The sequence below is a fragment of the Aethalodelphis obliquidens genome, unplaced genomic scaffold (assembly GCF_003676395.1).
Source record: "Aethalodelphis obliquidens isolate GAN/ISIS:26980383/991018 unplaced genomic scaffold, ASM367639v1 scaffold3, whole genome shotgun sequence".
Lineage (NCBI taxonomy): Eukaryota > Metazoa > Chordata > Mammalia > Artiodactyla > Delphinidae > Aethalodelphis > Aethalodelphis obliquidens.
The window spans coordinates 46,843,895-46,864,627 of NW_020837947.1; the positions used below are offsets into that span (position 1 = coordinate 46,843,895).

Genomic DNA, 20,733 nt, shown 5'->3' on the forward strand with positions numbered 1-20,733 from the left:
AGCTAGAGCAGAGCGGAGCTACGGCAGCGACTTGCGGCAGCAGCGTGACTTACGGCCGCCCTGCCGCCTCGGAGAGAGCCGTTGGTGGGCAGGAAATACGCAGGGCGGCGCGGGCTCCTGGATGCAGCGGGACGGCCGCGCTGCAGCATGACCCAGTCGGTGGTCATACAGGGTAAGCCGCCCCGGGAGGGTGGGGACCTGGTCGCCGCCGAGGCGAGTGGCCCTGTTGCTGCCTAATGTCTATTCTCTTACCTTCCTGGGCGCAGTCGGCCAGTGCGGAAACCAGATTGGCTGCTGCTTCTGGGACCTGGCGCTGAGGGAGCACGCCGCAGTCAACCAGGTACCGTCCCCAACGCGCGGGAGACCCCCATGCCCGCCTGTCCCCGAGGCTCTTCCAAAAAATAAGCATTAATACTCTGGGAGCTTTTATCTGGCCGATGTAAGTTGTATGGGATCTTCTCGGTAAAGGGCAAACTGTTTTTTAAACTTCTGTTGGCGTTAGACACAAGAGTCCAAACGAACACTCGCCGGAGATCTTAGTTTTAAGGTTCCTTAATTCTCAGGGTTGCATCTTTATCAGGGTTCTTGTGAGGAGCAATGAGATAGCATATGTGAAAGTACTTTGTAAAATAGGTACCATGTGTGGCATTATATTCCTTAATTTAACCAGTCAGCTTTTTAAATGATCACCAAGAATGCAGGGAAAGCTCTCATTTGATGCACCTGCTCTACAGTTCTGTGGGGACGCCTTTTCTCAGTACCTTCAGCTGCACTTAATCCATAGATCTCGCGGTATTTGCTCTTCTCTAGATTGGAAGAATCAGTATAACCATTTTATGATTGTTTGCTTTTTCTTATTGTAGCCATATGCCGGCCTTTAAAGTATTGTGGGATTATTAAATTAAAAGGACTTCGTTTGGGAAAGAGGCAAAACGTAATCAAGCGCTAATAAATGTATTTTTTTTTTTTAGAAAGCGATTTATGATGAGGCAATAAGCAGCTTCTTTAGAAATGTGGATACCAGGTAAGATGGGGTTAAAGTCTGTCACATAGCTTAATAATTATTTTCATGTCAGCAGTTTGGGAGAAAATTCTTCAGAGGACAGTAAAAGCAGTTGATAACTGTAAAGAAGATGTTTGGCTTTTTTGTTTGTTTTTCTCATTATTGAAAGCATATTGTCATTCTCTTGTCATTAATATTCTCATGTCATTAGGCAGAGCAGAGCAGGACAACAGGTTTCCTTTTAAAGCCATATGAAGGAATAAAAGGAAACTTTAGTGTGCTTAATTTTAACTTGACCTTGAAGTAAAGTTTCACTAAAAGGAATGCTGAAAATTTCCCTGAGAGTGTCTTGTTAGTGCATTCAATAATGGCTAACTTTTGAAAGAAAAATACATTGTTTACATTCCTGTGATATTACTTGTGGTCAGGAGTATTTGCTCTACAAATAGAATGTGCTAAAAAGGAGCAGAGCAGTTGTTGTCAGATTAGTTTTGTTTACTTAATAAAGGGTATATGTAAGTATATATCTTTTACCTGAAAGAGTAATTTGACATTCAGGGTGTGTTTCTAAGCTTTTAACATTAAATCATGAAGTTCATGCATTTTCAAAATGCTTAATAAAACTAAACCTGCCGGGCTTGAACTGAAAAATGCATACTTTATATCCAGTTTTAATCTAATAAAGATTTCAGTTCTAGTTTGAATTAGTTGGTTGGGTGTTTGAGGCAGTTATCTCCCTGGGAAGGCTAATTAGGCCCCACTTCCTTAGTGAATTTCAGAGTCTGACCCTCACGCTTGCAAACTCAGGAACTTCGATGACATCTTGATAATGGGTCCAGTGCTCTCTAGTACAGGCAGATAAACCAAACTCAGATAGGAAATTACAAAGCAGAAAGTCAGTGTAGTCATGGACAGTAGGAGCTATAACTCAAAAAGACTAGACACCCATTTTCTTTCAAAAGCACATTCTCTTCTGTAGGAAATCTATCAGGAGAGCTAAGTGATAAAAGGTTACTTAGTGACCATGGAATCAGACCAAGGTAAGTTAGGTGTATTACCTTAATGACTGGTGTTATTTATCTTTATTAATATGGAGATATCTGTCACATAGACTAGATTACCTCTTGTTTGTAAACTAGAACATCATCTCCCCTACATACTATTAAGAGACTCAAATTTGCCTTTGTAATACTTCCTTGTAGGTAGTATTCTAACTAAATCTGTACTTCCATTCCCTCTGTAATAACTCCTTTCATTGAATATTACATAGTTGAGATTCAGCTGGAAGCCATTCTCTCTTAATCAGGTGACTTTACCTAACTCTGTTCTCATCTACTTGGTTCGTTTTATAATTTAACCTAAGAGCATACTTATTTCTCCAATATCAAGTTTGAGGAGAAGAGCCTTGGCATCTTGCTCTTCTTTCCAACGTAGTATCAACACATGCAGCATCTATTCCACAAGTTAGTACAAAAATTCTTTTTCAAAAATAAGACCACACCTTTGTATATACTTATTTATTTGAGGAAATTATCATACCTTTTTAATAGCATGATAGGAATTTACCTATACCAGGGGTTGGCAAACCTTTCCTGTAAAGGACCAGATGGTAGATATTTCAGGTTTTGCAGACCGTAAAGTCCATATCACATCTCCTTGAGCCCGCCATTGTAGTGTGAATGTAGGTATAGATAGTACATAAACAAATGAGTGTGGCTTTGTTCCAATAAAACTCGTTTTCACAAGTAGCTGGTCATACTTGGCCTGAGGATTATAGATTATCAACCCCCGACCTATAGCATCATCTATGCTCAATTCAGCTTCACTTCATATATTCTGTCTTGTAAACTATATTGACTTGTCCACTGTTTGTAGTCATAGACTTAGTTACTTTGGTGACTTATCTTCAACATGAAATTCTAGGAACAGCCTTAGATACTCAACTGTATATAACTGGTATGTTAGTTGATGTGTGTCTGGCTACAACAGAAAGCCTCACTAATGGTGGCTTAAACAATAGATGTATCCAGTTATGTCACATACAAAGAAATCTGTGTTTAGAGACATGCCCTAAAGACCAAGATACTGTCATATTGTTTCATGTGTTGGTTTTTTGTCCTCATGTTTTTGTACTTCATAACCGTAAAATGACAGCCTCCACTGCCAGGAATCCCATCTAGATTCGTGTTCAAGGTAGGAAAAAGGACCAACTGCATCTGGTCCTTTTTATCAGAAAGCTTCCCAGAATATCTCCTTTTTATTTCATTACCCAGAACTGGATTACATGACCAGCCCAAACTACAAAGAAAGCCAGGGAAATAAGTACCTCACTTTTTCAGCCTATTGGGAGGTGGGAGATTACGAATGGCTTCTTTGTTGCCTTTTGTGTCTGCCTCACTTGGCCTATAAGTAGTTTTACTATGTGAATGGAAGTTAATTTTATTACCTGATAGCACTATTAGCATGGAAGATCTTATGACCTTTTCTCATCTTTTACCTTTCAGAGTGGTTGGTGATGGTGGCAGTATTTCCAAGGGGAAAATTTGTTCTTTAAAAGCACGAGTAAGTCTTATACACTTGGATTCTTATATTGCATGTGTTTTTAAAATAACTCTACTTCCGTAACTATCATAAGAATAAAATTTTAATTTAACTTCTCAAAATAAAAAAAAGGTATTTGCTAAGCCACATTTAATATAAATATAATTAAGCAGACATTTGTGTCTCCATGAAACTTTAGGGGGAAAATTTTGTGCTTAAAGTGAAAATACTGCATATTTGGCATTTTTCTAAATGTTTTAGGGGAAATATATGTCTAGATAAATGATAACAAAAGCTTTTCTTAACTCTAAGCCTAAAATACATTCTAATGAAGGTTAATTTTCATATAAAAATGATGAAAGGTTTACTTGCACCAGAGTTACTATTCCCAGTACAAAGCATAGATTCAACCACATTCTAGTGAATACATAACATAACCATGTAAGACCTCCTGAACAAAAATACTTCTAGTCAATAGCCCATATTTAGTCTTAATCTCATTGCAGTTAACACTTCTCTTCTTTGATTGTGTCTCTGCAACAAACTGCTTTTTCCAACTGTTGATCAGTAATGTTTGACTACGACAGAAAAGAAAGGCAGTTTTGGTGCTGTGGAAGTAATTGAGATGATAAGGATCAGACCGGGAGTAGCGGCTGAAAGAGTAAAGAGCAGTAGTGTTGTAGTATCTGGGAACCATCGCCTTGTATCTGTGATCTCCAGTGTCCTTGGGAAACAAATTTAGGGCAGAGACTATGTGCTTGTAGTCTGTTAGGATAATTGATTAACATTTGGTATAGTTCATGCCTTGGAGAGTGCTAACATCCCAATCCAAATCTTGCTCAGAGATAAAGAAACATTGACATTTCCTAGACCACTCCCAATCTGAGCTCTTTCCCACCACCCTACCAGTGAGCAAGTTGGCAAATGGAGGAAACACTGCTGGAAGAGAATAAATCAGTATGTTTCTATAGCCTTTGGCTTTTTTCCTAGAAGGTGTTCTTCCATTTCTTCTTAGTAGTCTTGGTGTCATGTGGCTCTGATCACTGAAGAGTCTAGGCTTCAAAAGATAATTTGGTGGCTGGGTTCCTCCACTGTGTTAATAGGCAAACACTGAGAATTTTGTAAATCCTGTATTACAATTAAGGGGAAGCTCAAGGGCCTAAAAGCTATCACCAGGTAGCTCTGGAATAAAATAATAAACATCGAATCTTGGAAGTTGTGACTCCAGATCTTGGATGACTAAGTGAGGAATCCAGAATAATTCCTTGTAATTAATTTCCTATGGAAAAACAAATCAGAGGTCTTATGTGACTAAGGAAAGATTGAAAGAGTTACAGACTGTCAGGGTTTAATGCTAAGTGACTATGACAGTGATGATTCCCTCAAAACTGACTTCAGGAGGTGCTTGAATGTCAGTTTGTATTCTGTATTCCCCTTCCTTTGCCTGATTGCAAAGTAATTGAAAGCATGTCTTAAATATGTTTAATCTTCCACAAATCATCTCAGTAAATCTATTTTGGAACAAGGACAGTAGAAGCTAATTTTGTTCTTTTTTGTAATCTTATACAACAGTGAAATCCCTCTTACATGGTTGATCGGGTGTTAAAGTCAGCATTTAAGATAAAAATTGCATATTATCAAAAAAATCCTTGAAAATCCCTAAAATTGCCAAGAAATGACCCTGTATAATCCTGTGTATGTATATTGATGCTGTATTTAAAGGAGCACATTTATAAAACAGAATTTTACAGTCTTTCTAATATACCACTGTAACATGATGATATAACATGTGATATTACTCAGCCATAAAAAGAAACAAAATTGAGTTATTTGTAGTGAGGTGGATGGACGTAGAGTCTGTCATACAGAGTGAAGTAAGTCAGAGAAAAACAAATACCGTATCCTAACACATATATATGGAATCTAAAAAAAAAAAAAGGTCATGAAGAACCTAGGGGCAGGACGGGAATAAAGATGTGGACCTACTAGAGAATGGACTTGAGGACACGGGGAGGGGGAGGGGTAAGCTGGGACAAAGTGAGAGAGTGGCATGGACATATATACACTACCAAATGTGAAACTGATAGCTAGTGGGAAGCAGCCGTATAGCACAGGGAGATCAGCTCCGTGCTCTGTGACCACCTAGAGGGATGGGATAGGGAGGGTAGGAGGGAGACGCAAGAGGGAGGGGATATGGGGATATATGTATATGTATAGCTGATTCACTTTGTTATACGGCAGAAACTAACACACCATTGTAAAGCAATTATACTCCAATAAAGATGTTTAAAAAAAAAAAAGTGGTATGCTGTCATACAATTAGAAATATATTTCTAAAGTACTGTGTAATAATATTTTAATTGCCAGCTTACAGTAGCATACTTAATTACACAAATAATTGAATTCACAGAATTTAAATGGGCATAAATTGTGACTCCACTGTAGTCAGTACTCGGTAAGTGTCAAACTTGACTGTCTCCCTTTGATAAAATAATAGAGCATAGAGTTTGGTGGTTAAGAGTGAAGATTCTGCAGCCAGGCTAGCCAGGTTTGAATCAGCTCTACCACTTCCTAGCTGGGTAATCACAGCCAAGTTATTTAATTTTTCTAGGCCTCAGTTTCCTCATGTGTAAACTGGGAGTAATTACAGTACCTGTGCATAGGATTGTGAGGATTAAATGGGGTGATACATGTACCGTGGCATGTAGTAAGTGCTTAATGTTACATGCTCACCAGCACTGAAAAAGCCCATAAATCAAGCACTTTCTCTGTGACTCTGAATCAAAGACTTAGGTTAAAGGGGACCCTAACATCATTTCAGATTACTTTTTTCAACTTTGCTTTTTTATTTATTTAACTCTATTTTACTCTTTCATTCTTCTTCCTCAGTGTAGGAAATATAGAAAGTAAAGTACAAAACAGTGGGGACAGAGGGTATATAATTCTACTGCCAAGCTATCTCTGCTTACATTTTGCTGTATTTCCATCCAGTCTTTTCTATTTTTCTTTCCATAGCTAATTTTATGTTTTATTTTCTCATTTTCTTCTTAGTAATAGAGGTTATCTCCCATGTCAATAAAGTTTGTGATATTTAGTGAGTTTGTGAATTTAGATTGCGAGTTACTTAGGGGAAGGGACACTTGTCATCTTTGACATCTATCCAGTGCCTTGGCTTTGCACGTAATAGTAGTTTACTGATTTGATTTGGACAGTTTTCGGCTGTGATTCATAAAGAGCAGCATGGTTATTCCTAGTGACCAAATACATTAATGAACCCTACATTTATTGAGAATTGTTTCTGGTTAAGGTTACCTTCTAAACTTCTGAGACCTTGTTCTCAAGAAATTTATAGTCACATAAGCACATAAATAAAAGAATTGTTAGAAAATCAGAATTATTCAGTTCCTTTTTTTACTTCTTATTCTTAGGGTAAGAATTTAGAATCCATCTTCTCATTGGATTCCACCTTTGGAGCAGAGTGAAATTATTTTTTAAGTTTTATAACAGACTCCACAAAGAGGGTCAAAGATTTGATCAAACTTAAACTATAAAAAGAACAATGCAACTTCAAAAATTCTTTTTATTTACAGAGTGACTAAAGAAAAATATGCTAATTACATTTTATTTGTCTTTCTCAGGCTGTCTTGATTGACATGGAGGAAGGGGTAGTAAATGAAATTCTTCAGGGACCATTGAGAGATGTATTTGATAGTAAGCAGCTCATCACTGATATTTCTGGCTCAGGGAATAATTGGTGAGAATATGCTGGATGTAAAAATTAAATGTCATCTGAAAAAAAAAAGAGGAATCTTTCCTTTATTCTGATAGGTCCTGCTGACATGAAGCAAGATACAACTTGCCATACCTAACTCTAGGCCTTTCAGCCCATCATCTTTTCCTTGATAGATGATGGTGTTCACAATGCTTGGAAGCCATCTGTATCCTAGTTGTTTCTCTTTTTTTTTTTTAAGAAAAAGATGAATCATGAAAAATTGATTTACTAAATTTCTCATTGTAATTTGATTCTTGCATAACTGCTAAGTAGTGACAAAAGTTGTATTTATTTTTTTGATATGTAGTTCCACATTTATATATTCTATAGAATTCTTTACTTGTCCATAAAGATACAAATGAAAGGTTGTTCACTGAAACATTGTTTTTAACATCAGATAGTACTCAACAGGGGCTTGTTTAAATCAATTATAGTATATCCATACAATGGAAAATCATGCAACTCTTATAAAATGTAACATATCTGTATGGAAATTTTCTAACATTTTAAAAATCAGAAGTATTAAGGCACGGAACAATGTGGCTAGCATACTAATTTGTATATGAAAACCCTTACCTTTTTCTTTTTAACATCTTTATTGGAATATAATTGCTTTACGTTGTTGTGTTTCTCCTGTGTAACAGAGTGAATCAGCTATACGTATACATATATCCCCATATCTCCTCCCTCTTGCATCTCCCTCCCACCCTCCCTATCCCACCCCTCTAGGTGGTCACAGAGCACCGAGCTGATCTCCCTGTGCTATGCAGCTGCTTCCCACTAGCTAGCTGTTTTACATTTGGTAGTGTATGTATGTCCATGCCACTCTCTCACTTTGTCCCAGCTTACCCTTCCCCCTCCCCGTGTCCTCAAGTCCATTCTCTACATCTGCATCTTTATTCCTGTCCTGCCCCTAGGTTCCTCAGAACCTTACTTCACTCTGTATGAGAGACTATTGGTCCATCCACCTCACTACAAATAACTCAATTTTGTTTCTTTTTATGGCTGAGTAATATTCCATTGTATATATGTGCCACATCTTCTTTATCCATTCATCTGTTGATGGACACTTAGGTTGCTTCCATGTCCTAGCTATTGTAAATAGTGCTGCAGTGAACATTGTGGTACATGAGTCTTTTTGAATTATGGTTTTCTCAGGGTATATGCCCAGTAGTGGGATTGCTGGGTCATATGGTAGTTCTAGTTTTAGTTTTTTAAGGAACCTCCATACTGTTCTCCATAGTGGCTGTATCAATTTAAAAGTTGTAAGTATTTTTATAAACTGTTCTCTTACCTATAGTATTCGACTCAGTCAAAGTTTTCCCATCAGTCAGATTTAATAGAATTGATAGAGATGCAAGCCAGACCAGTGTCCCAGCATTCAAGGTCAGTCTGAGGCTATATTTGGCCCTTAAATATATAATGGTCTCTTCTCCTTAATGGGAAAAAAGCTCCAACAGTGATCATTTTAAAATTTACATTGACACTGGTTTTGCTGTTTTTTAAAAAGTAAGTAGGTTCTTGTTTGCCAGTCTAATATTTGTTATTTAAATTATTTGCAGTTAGTCCCTCAGGTTTATAATGTGTAATACTGTGTAATTTTACTAAAGCATGAATTTGAGTCTTGTGTTCTGAGAGACTTATTTGGGGAGAACCAGTCACTAAAATAAGTGTGTCCACCATCCAACCAGCTTTCTCTAATTGTCGTATAACTTATTCTGCAACTTTTGAGTTACACCTGACTACATGTTGTATGGAAATCGTTCTTACATTTCAATTCATCATAATAATACTTGCAAATTTGGGCAACCAAAAAGGCTTGCAGAACCTCATGAATATCAGTTTTCTACTGTGTGGCATTTCATCTAGTAATAACATGATATGACCAATATTTTTTTCATGTTTTAAACCAAAGTAGGTCAGTTTAAAATTTTTTACTTTTATGTCTTTCTAGTTGACCACATTCTGCTTTTTAATACATGAAAGTGCAATCAGTTTACTTTCAATGAAGATGAGAAAAAACTTAACTAAAACCTTGTTTTGTCGTAATTATACCTTAAGAGCAGATAAATTTTAAAAACCATAGTTTAGGGCTTCCCTGGTGGCACAATGGTGGAGAGTCCGCCTGCCGATGCAGGGGACACAGGTTCGTGCCCCGGTCCGGGGAGATCCCACGTTCCGCGGAGCGGCTGGGCCCGTGAGCCATGGCCGCTGAGCCTGCATGTCTGGAGCCTGTGCTCCGCAACGGGAGAGGCCACAGCCGTGAGAGGCCCGTGTACCACAAAAAAAAAAACAAAAACATAGTTTAATATCCATTGATAATGAACTGTTTTATCAGGATATTTGAGGATTATAGGTATATATATTTGTTAAATTATCTTCCTATATCCTTGAGATATCATAATATGATTTATTGATGTTAAACAGGAATAAAATTTACTTACTACAGTAAAAATACTTTTTGAAGCTTATCTGTAGTCTTTTCATTTAGTTGAGAAATAATAAAATCTTGAAATAATAAATGCAAGGATTTTTTTTTTAATCTATATTCTTTTTTCCAGGGCTGTGGGTCACAAAGTGTTTGGCAGTCTTTATCAGGAACAGATTCTAGAGAAACTCAGAAAGTCAGCAGAGCACTGTGATTGTTTGCAGTGTTTTTTTATAATACATTCCATGGGAGGAGGTAAAATTATTTATTCATTTGTCTATAACAATGTGAAAATGCAAGTGAGAATTCATTTTGCCAACATAAGTCTTGTTTTCAGACCTTTGCTTAATAAATATAGAACTATTAAGAATTAAGAGTATGTTTATGAATGTATGTACATAACAGCTTTTTATCTTAAATTTTTGTCAAATTGTGTCACTCTGACCATTTTTTAAAAAATTTAAACCCTTTTAAAGAGTCAGTAGAAATGAATCTGAAAAACTTTTTTCTTTTATCTTTAGTAGAAGGTAGATTTCAATATAAGCTTTTTGGTAATGCTGCCTTTCTCCTGAGAGCTTGCTTATGCAGTTTCATATGCTGACTAGAACTAAGTATTTGTGGCATATTCATAGATACGTTTGCAAAAGAATATCAGTACCCTTTCTTTAACTACCTTCAATCCTTTCTTGTGTCCAATAAGAGAAATAAGTAAAAGAAATCCTCTTAGTCAACTCCCTTAAATCATTCCTTACATGGTAATTAATCACCTTGACCTAGAATAAATGATCTGCATTGCTTTCTTTCCCAGCGAAGCCTGTACCTTGCAAGTGAAGTATTTTGTTCCCCTGTTCCATGAAGTAGAAACAGATCATAATTTGATAATTTCAAAAGAAAATTAGCCTATTTTAAAAGAAAACTTTGCCATGCTTTTTTCCTCCAAGCTGAGATTAAGATTTTTATATTCAGCAGGTTATGTACAGTTGACTTTCTTATACATATCTGTTATTCAGTATGATAGCATTTGAAAATTAAAGTTAAAATTGCTATGTAACCATGCCTTTAGAAGACCATCATAATCATTAAATTAAGAAGCTAATTTTCAGGGCTTCCCTGGTGGCACAGTGGTTGAGAGTCCGCCTGCCAATGCAGGGGACGCGGGTTCGTGCTCCGGTCCGGGAAGATCCCACATGGCGCAGAGCGGCTAGGCCTGTGAGCCATGGCCGCTGAGCCTGCGCATCCGGAGCCTGTGCTCCGCAACGGGAGAGGCCACAACAGTGAGAGGCCGCGTACCGCTAAAAAAAAAAAAAAAAAACTAATTTTCTTTATACTGGTATAATTAACCTGCAGATTTTGAGTAAGTTTTCAAAAAAAACCAATTTGATTTATAGTTCATTATGGTGCTTTTTTTTGGTATCCCTCTATTACTCAGAATCTCAGTAGACTGTACTTTATTTATAATTCACTGAAAATGGCAAAAATACTTTAAATAATATTGAAGGCTAAAAATGAAGTCTTTTCCCACATCTAATCCCTAATCTCTCTCCTCACAGATTATCAAGTTTGCCAGTGTCTGTCCTTCCAGATATTTCCTGTGCCCATTGTGTGTTTTTACATAAACAAGATCATGAAATACATACTACCCTGTAATGTTTTCACTTTAAATCTTTCCTGAACATCTTTCATCAGCTCTGTCCAATTGTGAGAATATGTAATAATTTTTAAAGTCAGTTCCTCATTGATGGATGTCAAGTTATTTATGGTTTTTAGCTACTACATAAAATCCCCAGCGAACATCTGGTACCTATATCTTTGTTCATTTGTGCCACAATAGCTGTAGGCAGTATTCCTAGAAAGGAAAGTGGAACCAAAGAATATGTACATTTTAAGTTTTGGTTGATATTACTAAATAACCTTCCTACATTATTGCATCAATCCGTATGATTAGCAGCAATGTATAAGAGTTTATTTCCGCACACTGTCACCAACGCTGAGTATTATGAGACAAAATCTGTCTAATACAATATGTTCAAAATTATATTGCTTTAATTTGCATTTTTTAATTAGAGAAAAGGTTGAGCGTCTTTACATCTATTTGCCATTTGATTTATTTTGAGTTACAATTTATATCCTTTGCTCATTTTTCCATTGCATTATTCGTATTATTTTGTTGTTGATTTGTGACCCTCTTTATTAAAGAAATTTAGTCCTCCATCATGTTTGAAGATTTTTTCTTAGTTTGCCTTTTTATTTTGTTTGTTTTTATATATACATATATATAGAGAGGGGGGAGTTTTGTTTATTTTTAATGGAATCAAAACTATCTTCTATAATGGCTCTGGTTTTTTATAATGCTTAGAAAGTCCTCATTAAAGATTAACCCAAAAAATCTCCCTCACTTTCATCTAATATTTTTAACATCATAGCCTTTTTTTTTTGCGGTATGCGGGCCTCTCACTGTTGTGGCCTCTCCCGTTGCAGAGCACAGGCTCCGGACGTGCAGGCTCAGCGGCCGTGGCTCACGGGCCTAGCCACTCCGTGGCATGTGGGATCTTCCCAGACCGGGGCATGAACCCGTCATCGTAGCCTTTTAATATTTATCCAAATGGGGTTAGAGCATTATTGGCTTATAAACTTTTTCTCATCTGGACAGCAAGAAATACATTTTACATTACAAACCAACACACACACAAACATACACAAACTAAAACAAAAGATTATTTACCCACACTATATGTGACATACTAATATTTCTGCGTTTCATTTAAGAAAAGAAAATACTGGTCCTAACCTTATAAATTAGTTTCATAGCCCACTGATGGTTCACAAGCCATAGTTTGAAAAGCACCAGGGTAAAGGATTCCAGTTTTCTTTTAGTTCTTAAAAATATCTGAATTTATATATATGTAACTCTGTGTGTCAGAAAATTACCTTAATGAAGTTCTTAGAGTTTCTGCTTTTAGATAGATAGTAAAAAAGTTTCCTCTTTGAAACTTTTGTAAATTCAAGTTGGTCATGCTTAACTTTAAATTTTAACTCAGCATTTAAGTTGCTTAATGTCATGATAGTGTTCATCATTAAGATTATATAGGTGCTGCACTAAAGATGTCAAGATAGTTTGTTTTTTCTTAAGTTGCTTAACATCAAGTGTAGACTAAATACTGTCTTAGTTGCATTTTTTACTCTTCAGTCAGTTCTTTTGACATCATAGAGATATAACTTGAATGTAAAAAAGTGTAAAACATAGAAAGGCCTCTCATCATCACAGTCAGACCCAGAGGTTGAATTCATGACTTTAAGTCTCACTACCTATATTGTCTTCATTTCTTTATCTGAAATTAATTAGTTAATATATAATCACAGGAATAAGTTGAAAATTGTATGTCTTTAATACATAGGTTTTTAACACAAAAACAGAATTCCGTTATATTCTGAACCATTTATGCTGTTTTCTTTTTGAAATCTTAATCTTCAGGAACAGGATCTGGACTTGGCACATTTCTTTTAAAGGTGCTTGAGGATGAATTCCCAGAAGTATACAGATTCGTGACTTCAATTTATCCTTCTGGTGAAGATGATGTCATAACCTCGCCTTATAATAGCATGTTGGCAATGAAGGAACTTAACGAGCATGCAGACTGTGTGTTGCCCATTGACAACCAAGTAAGAAATGGCATTGAATTTATGGACATACTATGTATACATTCAGTCCTGTGTTATGCTTATGTGTGTACGTGAAACAGTCTCTTCACTTTTCAGCCTTCCCATCTAAGAGAAAAAATAAGTTTAAATTGCTTTTTTTGGTCTTTTTCTTCCTGGTAGAATGTCATTTATGTCCTCTCTTCTTAATTGCTTCTCTCCCAATATTTTTCCCTTAAAAGTCTTTATTTGACATCATTAGCAAAATTGACCTCATGGTGAATTCTGGAAAGTTGGGTACAGCTATAAAGCCAAAGAGTCTGGTTACTTCAAGTGCTGGAGCTTTTAAAAAGCGGCAGGAGAAACCATTTGATGCAATGAACAATATTGTGGCAAATTTGCTGCTCAACCTAACAAGGTAATCCGTTTGACAGTGTACTTAAGGGCAGTTTAAAAATTTCCCTTGCTTTTGATAATGTTTTGCAGTAGCATTTTTTAGTTATTCTGAGTTGTAGAAGCTTTTTTAAAAACTTTATTTAAAATAAAAATTTTAGTTTGTCTAGTGTTTTCACATCTTGGAGTAATAGGCCAGAATTTTATTTTCTCTGACTCCAGAGGAGCATTTTGTTTTCCCCAGGTACGTTCCATGGAATATTAACAGATGTTAAATGGTAAAGGGTTTTGAAGGAGATACACTTGAGAAACACTTGGTTAGACAAAAACAAACTTGGTTGTTTTGTTTGTTTTTTTTTTGCTGCGAAATGTCTTAACCTTTTAAACCAGCTAATCTATACCTCTTTATTAGCTGGTCCAAAATATTTCTTCGACTTTGATCTAAAAAATTGCTTTGGCATTATTATATTCCAAATTGTAGAGCATGTAAGCAAATCCCAGGGGAATTTAGTAAGGTTTATAGAATAATTAAATAACTGTTGAACTGTATGTATTTAATTAAATCTAAAGTCTGTTTTAAGTAAGATTTTTATGTAGGTAATTAGCAACTGTAGTAGAGTGGTTACACTTCAGATAATCCTGAAATAAGAATTGCTGTAGATGTTATGTTATATTTTGATTATCTTTATACACGATGTTCATGATACTAAATTTCACTAATACAGAAAAAAAAGAGCATCTATTCTCTAATGAAGTACAGCGTACGAAAGGATGTAGGAAAGTGCCTGCTGACTAAATCAAGCTACATTAAGTTAAATATTTTTCATGCTTTAATGTTAATTTTTTAGCTCTGCAAGGTTTGAAGGATCCCTTAATATGGACCTTAATGAAATCAGCATGAATTTAGTTCCTTTTCCTCAACTGCATTATCTTGTGTCAAGCCTAACACCTCTGTATACACTGGCAGATGTTAACATTCCTTCTCGAAGGTAAGATGTAGTAACTTTATTCCAATTACTTGAGGGCTCAAATTACTTTAAAAGCAAACACATTTTTAAGAGAAAAGTTTATAATAACTAGTTATTTCTTCATACCATTTTCTTTGTGAGAATTATATAAAATATAGGTGATGACAGCCATTTTTCCATTAAGTGAATGCTTCCTTGTTTAGAAGTCATTGTTTAAAAATGTCAGTATTAAACTATTTGAAATTAAATCTAATAACGAAATTTTTAAGCTTATGAAAATTAATAAAGATATAATTTTTATTGAAAAAGATTTAAAGGCTTTGAAGTCTGATGTACTTAAATATGAATGCTAATTCTATCATTTACTAGCTACAGAACCTTGGGCAGGTGACGAACTTTTAGTTTTTCTCATCTTTAAAAATGAGTCAGAGTACCTACCTCATAAGCTTGTTGGTATATTAAATAAGAGTATCTTTTAAAGCTCTTACCCCAGTCTAGCACCATAGAGGGTTTACAGATATTACTCTATTATAGCTATTATGTATCACTTCCAGAACACCTTGTTTTATAACTGTGTCATTTTTAAGCATAAAACTTACATCAATTTACTTAACAAAAATGTAGTTGAAACATACTCTTATCATATACAATGATGATGAGCTTGAAAAGGTCACACTGACATTCACAGTTGACTGAGGGAAAAGGTCTTGTCAAACTCTGCTAGAGGAAATTATGTAAATGACAAAGTAAAAACTAGATTACAGATCTTTTTAATAGTTTAAATTTTGGCAACATAATTCTATACTGTGGGAATGTCACAGTAATACTGATTAACTTCTATTTGAGCAAGTAAATAACTGACTATGCCAACTAATAGGTGCGGTCTCTTTCTTCGTGGGATGCTGATGAGCTTAACAAGTTAAGCGACTTGCATAGTTTATTGAACATGGGAATCAATCATTAAATGATTGCTTTTATTATCAGCCCAGCATATTAAAAATGAGTATATTTAGTAAAAGGTACACCTTTAATGTGGACACATAGAATGTAAATTGGTGCTAAACTATTTATTGTACAGTAGTGATTATCCAGACATTTAAAGTTACTCCTTAAAAAAATAAAAACATGTAATTTCTAATTAAATTCAGCATAATCCTGCTTGGGGTGTGTGTGTGTGTACATATTTTTTTTTCTTTTTGGTTGTGCTGGGTCTTAGTTGTGGCAGGTGGGCTCCTTAGTTGCAGCTTACCAGCTCCTTAGTTGTGGCATGCGAATTCTTAGTTGCAGCATGCATATGGCATTTAGTTCCCCGAGCAGGGATTGAACCCAGTCCCCCTGCATTGGATGCGCAGAGTCTTAAGCACGGTGCCGCCAGGGAAGTCCCGTGCTTGGTATATTTTGATAAAAATAATGGTGTCAGCATTTAAAATGTTTATATATTTATAGCTTGTTGCAGGTTTGTTCTGTAAGGAACCTTAACAATGTTAGACTCTTAAGGAACTTATCACAGTGTTCTTTCTAGCTTTGTGGGGGTTTTCCTTTTTTATTTTCTTTTTGCTTCTGTACTATAGGTATTTCAAAGGCTGCCATATCCACATATGGACACGTTTATCCTTGAGCAAATAATAAATTGTTTTTAAATTGTACTACTAAAAGGCATAGTTTTAAGACTTTAATTTCTTATTAGTAGTTTACAAACAACTGAGAATGGTTTTTGGATGTGCTTATTAATAAACGTCATCTAGTCCATTTTTATCAATGAAAATGACAAAGCACATATTAGCGTGTGTATATTAAATTCCTTGTTTGTAATGTAAAGAGAAATATCCCAATAACTATAAATAGCTCCTTGCTAGTTTTTATATTTTTTTTGACAAAAGAATGAGTGTGCCTACTTGTTGTATAGTGGTTCTTAACCTTTTCTGGGTTTCCTTGACTTCATAAAAATGCCCAAAAGCACATACACACCAAAATTTTGAGCACAGTAGAGGATTCATGAATTCCCCAAAGCTCACCATCCACTAAGAGAGTCCTCTATCCTTCTTACTGTAGAAGAATCAGGATAGAATGTAAGCTCCATTAGAGTAGGAAATTTTTGTTGTTCACTGCTGGGTCTCTTGCACCTAGAATAGTGTCTGGCACATAATAGGCATTTAGTAAATATCTACTGAATGAATAGGCAGCATAGTGTAATGCATTTAATATGACCCCAGACTGGGGTCATATTAAAGGCCTAGGATTCTGCGTATTATTAGATGTAAACTTCATCGGTCACTTTTATCTTCCTCTCTTTAGAGGAATGATAAAAGAACGAAGTTAAAAGACTTTATTCACTTAAAAGCCTCCCTTTTCAGGAATAGTAGTATAGAGTAGTGTCTTTTTTGGAGAGCCTAACATTGTCCTTTGATAGCTTCCTCATTATTCCTAAGTAATTTATATATTTTATAGACAAAGTAATCTTAATGTAGTAGGTTTTTAATTAGTTTTGATAGTTCTGATACTACGAAGTAGATAAGCATACTGAACTAAGTAAAAATGACACAATTTTTAGAAATTAGTAGTACATAGAGCTCACTAATGATGTAGTCAATATTTTGTAGCTACCTGAAATCAGGTATATATAAAATACATTGCAGAAGCTTTTTATTCCCCCTAAAAAAAAATATTGCGTGATTTTCTCTCATATTTATCCAGATTGCTTTGAGGAAATGATAGCTGAGATTCAGAATATATTTGTGTGTGAAGTTTATTTACCTGTAGATGACTGTCTTTTCATTTTATAGTTACACATAGAAGAAAGATGTAGTACAGTATTTTGTATAAACAGTGACTGTCTCATTGTTTTAGGTTGGATCAGATGTTTTCAGATGCCTTCAGTAAAGATCACCAGCTAATTCGAGCTGACCCCAAACATAGTCTCTACCTCGCCTGTGCCCTCATGGTTAGAGGAAATGTACAGATTTCTGATCTTCGCAGAAATATTGAAAGGTTCAATTTTATATTTTTCAAGATAATGTTATGTGTACTGTTTGTAACAGTGTAGCATGTAGTTAAGTAGCACTGTGAACTTAATTGAAGTGTGACTTTGAGCAAGCTACTTAGCCTCTCTGAGCCTATTTTCCTCAAATGTAGAATAAGAATAATAATAGTACAGAGTTGTTATTTATGTTAATTATGTTATGCACATTAAATGATGTTATTTTCTGAAAATGTTCAGGAAATTTAGCTATTATTGTTTTTATTACCACCGCTACTACCACTACACTGCTTCTAAGTTTGTTTTACTATTTGACAGTCTTACTTTTTAGGAAAACTGCTCTATTGAATTACAAAGTAAGGAAAATTATAATACCTTCATTACTTTTCATCCCCAGATTTCTAATGTTAAGGAATGTGTTTCTAGCTTCTTGAATCACCATTATGGCCAATTTAATGTCCCTTAGTTCACTGTTAGACTGTACCATAATACTGCTAGTATTAAAAAATAGGTAACTTACATTATATACTAAGCACTTAGAATGGTACTATTAGTAATGTCCCAGTTTAACTAATGTGGGCTGCCATAATATGGCAGATATTTTAGTACCTTAATTCTTACCTTTGAGTTTTTGCATCTCAGATTAAAACCTGCTCTACGGTTTGTCTCCTGGAATCAAGAAGGCTGGAAGACCAGCCTGTGTTCAGTACCTCCTGTGGGCCATTCCCATTCATTATTAGCTTTAGCAAACAACACATGCGTCAAGCCTACCTTCATAGAACTGAGAGAGAGATTCACGAGGCTCTACAGAAAAAGGGTAATCATCAGTACACCTTTTTAACTATATGTGTTTATTTTGGCTATTTAAGATGTGTGCTCAAGAATTAAAGTAACACAAATCAGGTGTGATCCTGCCTGCTATATCTTATATCTGTGTATTGATTATAACTGAAGAGGAGAGGCTTACTCAGACTCCAAATGAGAAATCTCATGGGTTTATAGGATTTAGGTTCTCATTTCTCTTGTAAAGCTGAGTGTGAACTATCATTTTAATATGAATATTTACATTATAGGATAGTTGTCTGTATTAAATTTCCTGAAAATGGTCAAGATCATTCAGTTTTTTTATTTATAGGCTCATCTTCATCACTATCTACAAATTGAAGGGATGGAGGAAAGCTGTTTCACAGAAGCCCTGTCATCTTTATCAGCACTCATACAGGAATATAACCAACTGGATGCCACGAAAAGCATGCCTGCCGAGGAGTTACCTAGACTAAGCGTAGCTGTGTGAAAAAGAAACCCCAAAGATACAATTTCTTTTTCTTAATTTCACATGTTTTGTCCCCTTACCTTTCTATTTTAGAATTTTTGTGATTCAGAAAGGCTGATTTGTGTTTTTCATATTGGGAAGTTTTTGTCTTTAGAGTAGTTTCCATTTAATCACAATTTGTTGATGATCCCACTGTGTGAAATTAGCCAAGTCCTAGTGCCTTGACTTTAAACATCTGTCTTTCAAAAAGTCGTGTTTTCTAAAATTGAGAGAACAGAGTTCTTCAACATTTTATTTTATTTATAGTCTCATATGTAGGCATTTATACAGAGATAATCATGTCTTCAGTAAGTCTTGTACAGATGTATTTTTTATATTTATTTATAATTTATGTCTTCACATTCTGTTTAAATTCTCCTAACTCTTTAAAAGTAAATACGGGAGTAGCAGAACACAGTATAAATATTTCTATGTAATACCCACTAACTTCAGGAATAGATTTTATTACAACTTGAGGTTTCATTTCTTCTTTGGGTAACCACTTGTTTGCACTCAAAAGAATCACAATTTACAATTATTTTAACTTGTATTAAATTATTTTTAAATATAATGGTTTTTTATCAAACCAGTTAATTTTGTAACAATAAATGTCCATGTTTTTAAACCATGCTACTTATCAGTTTTGCTTGTCCCTTTTTTTTTTTTTTTTTTTGGCCATGCCACATTGCATGTGGGATCTTAGTTCCCCAACCAGGGATCAGACCTGCACCCCTTGCATTGGGAATGTGGAGTCTTAACCACTGAACTGCCAAAGAAGGCCCACTTGTCACTATTTATACAAGCAAACAGAACATTACTAAGCTTGATATCCTCTTTGAAACTTTGCAGTAAATGACTAATAGTCTAGTGAAAGTGTTCCAGTTACTATAAATCTCCAGTTTTAGTCTTCAACATTAATTTATCTTTAATCACAATTTATATTTAAAATTCATAGGTGATTTATCATTTAAGGAAGTAATTTTGAGCAACAATTTATTTTCAAGCCAGAAAAATCTGTTGGGTGCTTTCTTTAATGTTATTTTTTAAATTTCTTTCCTTTTCAGAGTAAGGATACTGCTCTTGGTCTTTATCTTGGAAATTAAGTTTTTTACAGTATTTGGTATAAAAATTTAGATTACAGTTGTCAACAGTGGCCAAAGAAGTTCCATTTTTTCCTTCCAAAAGAAATCTTAGTAAACTGATATTCAGGATAGAGCAATGGAAATAATAAATATATTTACAACTTAGTCTTATTCCTAGTTAAGATTTAATCTAGAAAATCTTGCTCACCCTATAATGATTATGTGATTGGAGCCTAGGCTGTATTGTCAAAGTACAGTTTTAAAACTTTAATATGCTTTTTATATAGCTTCAACAGATCATTTCAGATTATTTTATAGAATAAAATGTTCTCTTGTAAATTGTATAACGTTTCATTATGGAATATGTAGATGGAACCAAATACTTTTGTATTACATAATTATACACTTTAAGAGCTCAATTTTAAGGTTTTCGTATTTTACATATATTTTTAGGAGAACCTTTTTTAAAGCTTCTAATGCCTTAAATACAGTTATCTGAGAATTAGCTAGGCATTCTTACTGTTTTAAACCAATAAGGCAGATTTGCCACCCTTTTAAAACCATTTTAAATTTTGATGTAATGACATGATTGACCTTAACTTTTTCCCCATGTGCTTGGTT

At 35.0% G+C, this 20,733-nt stretch overlaps 1 protein-coding gene across 1 annotated transcript; it reads left to right on the plus strand.

The window, feature by feature from the left end:
* Positions 1–52: 52 nt before the first annotated feature.
* Positions 53–19,663, plus strand: TUBE1 (tubulin epsilon 1). The gene is made up of 12 exons (XM_027088333.1): positions 53–172; positions 267–340; positions 972–1,024; positions 3,508–3,565; positions 7,183–7,298; positions 9,878–9,999; positions 13,217–13,404; positions 13,623–13,798; positions 14,622–14,762; positions 17,589–17,729; positions 18,361–18,535; positions 18,854–19,663. The coding sequence occupies exons 1-12, from the start codon at positions 148–150 to the stop codon at positions 19,010–19,012; spliced, it is 1,428 nt and encodes a 475-aa protein (XP_026944134.1). The 5' UTR covers positions 53–147; the 3' UTR covers positions 19,013–19,663.
* The last annotated feature ends 1,070 nt before the right edge of the window (positions 19,664–20,733 follow it).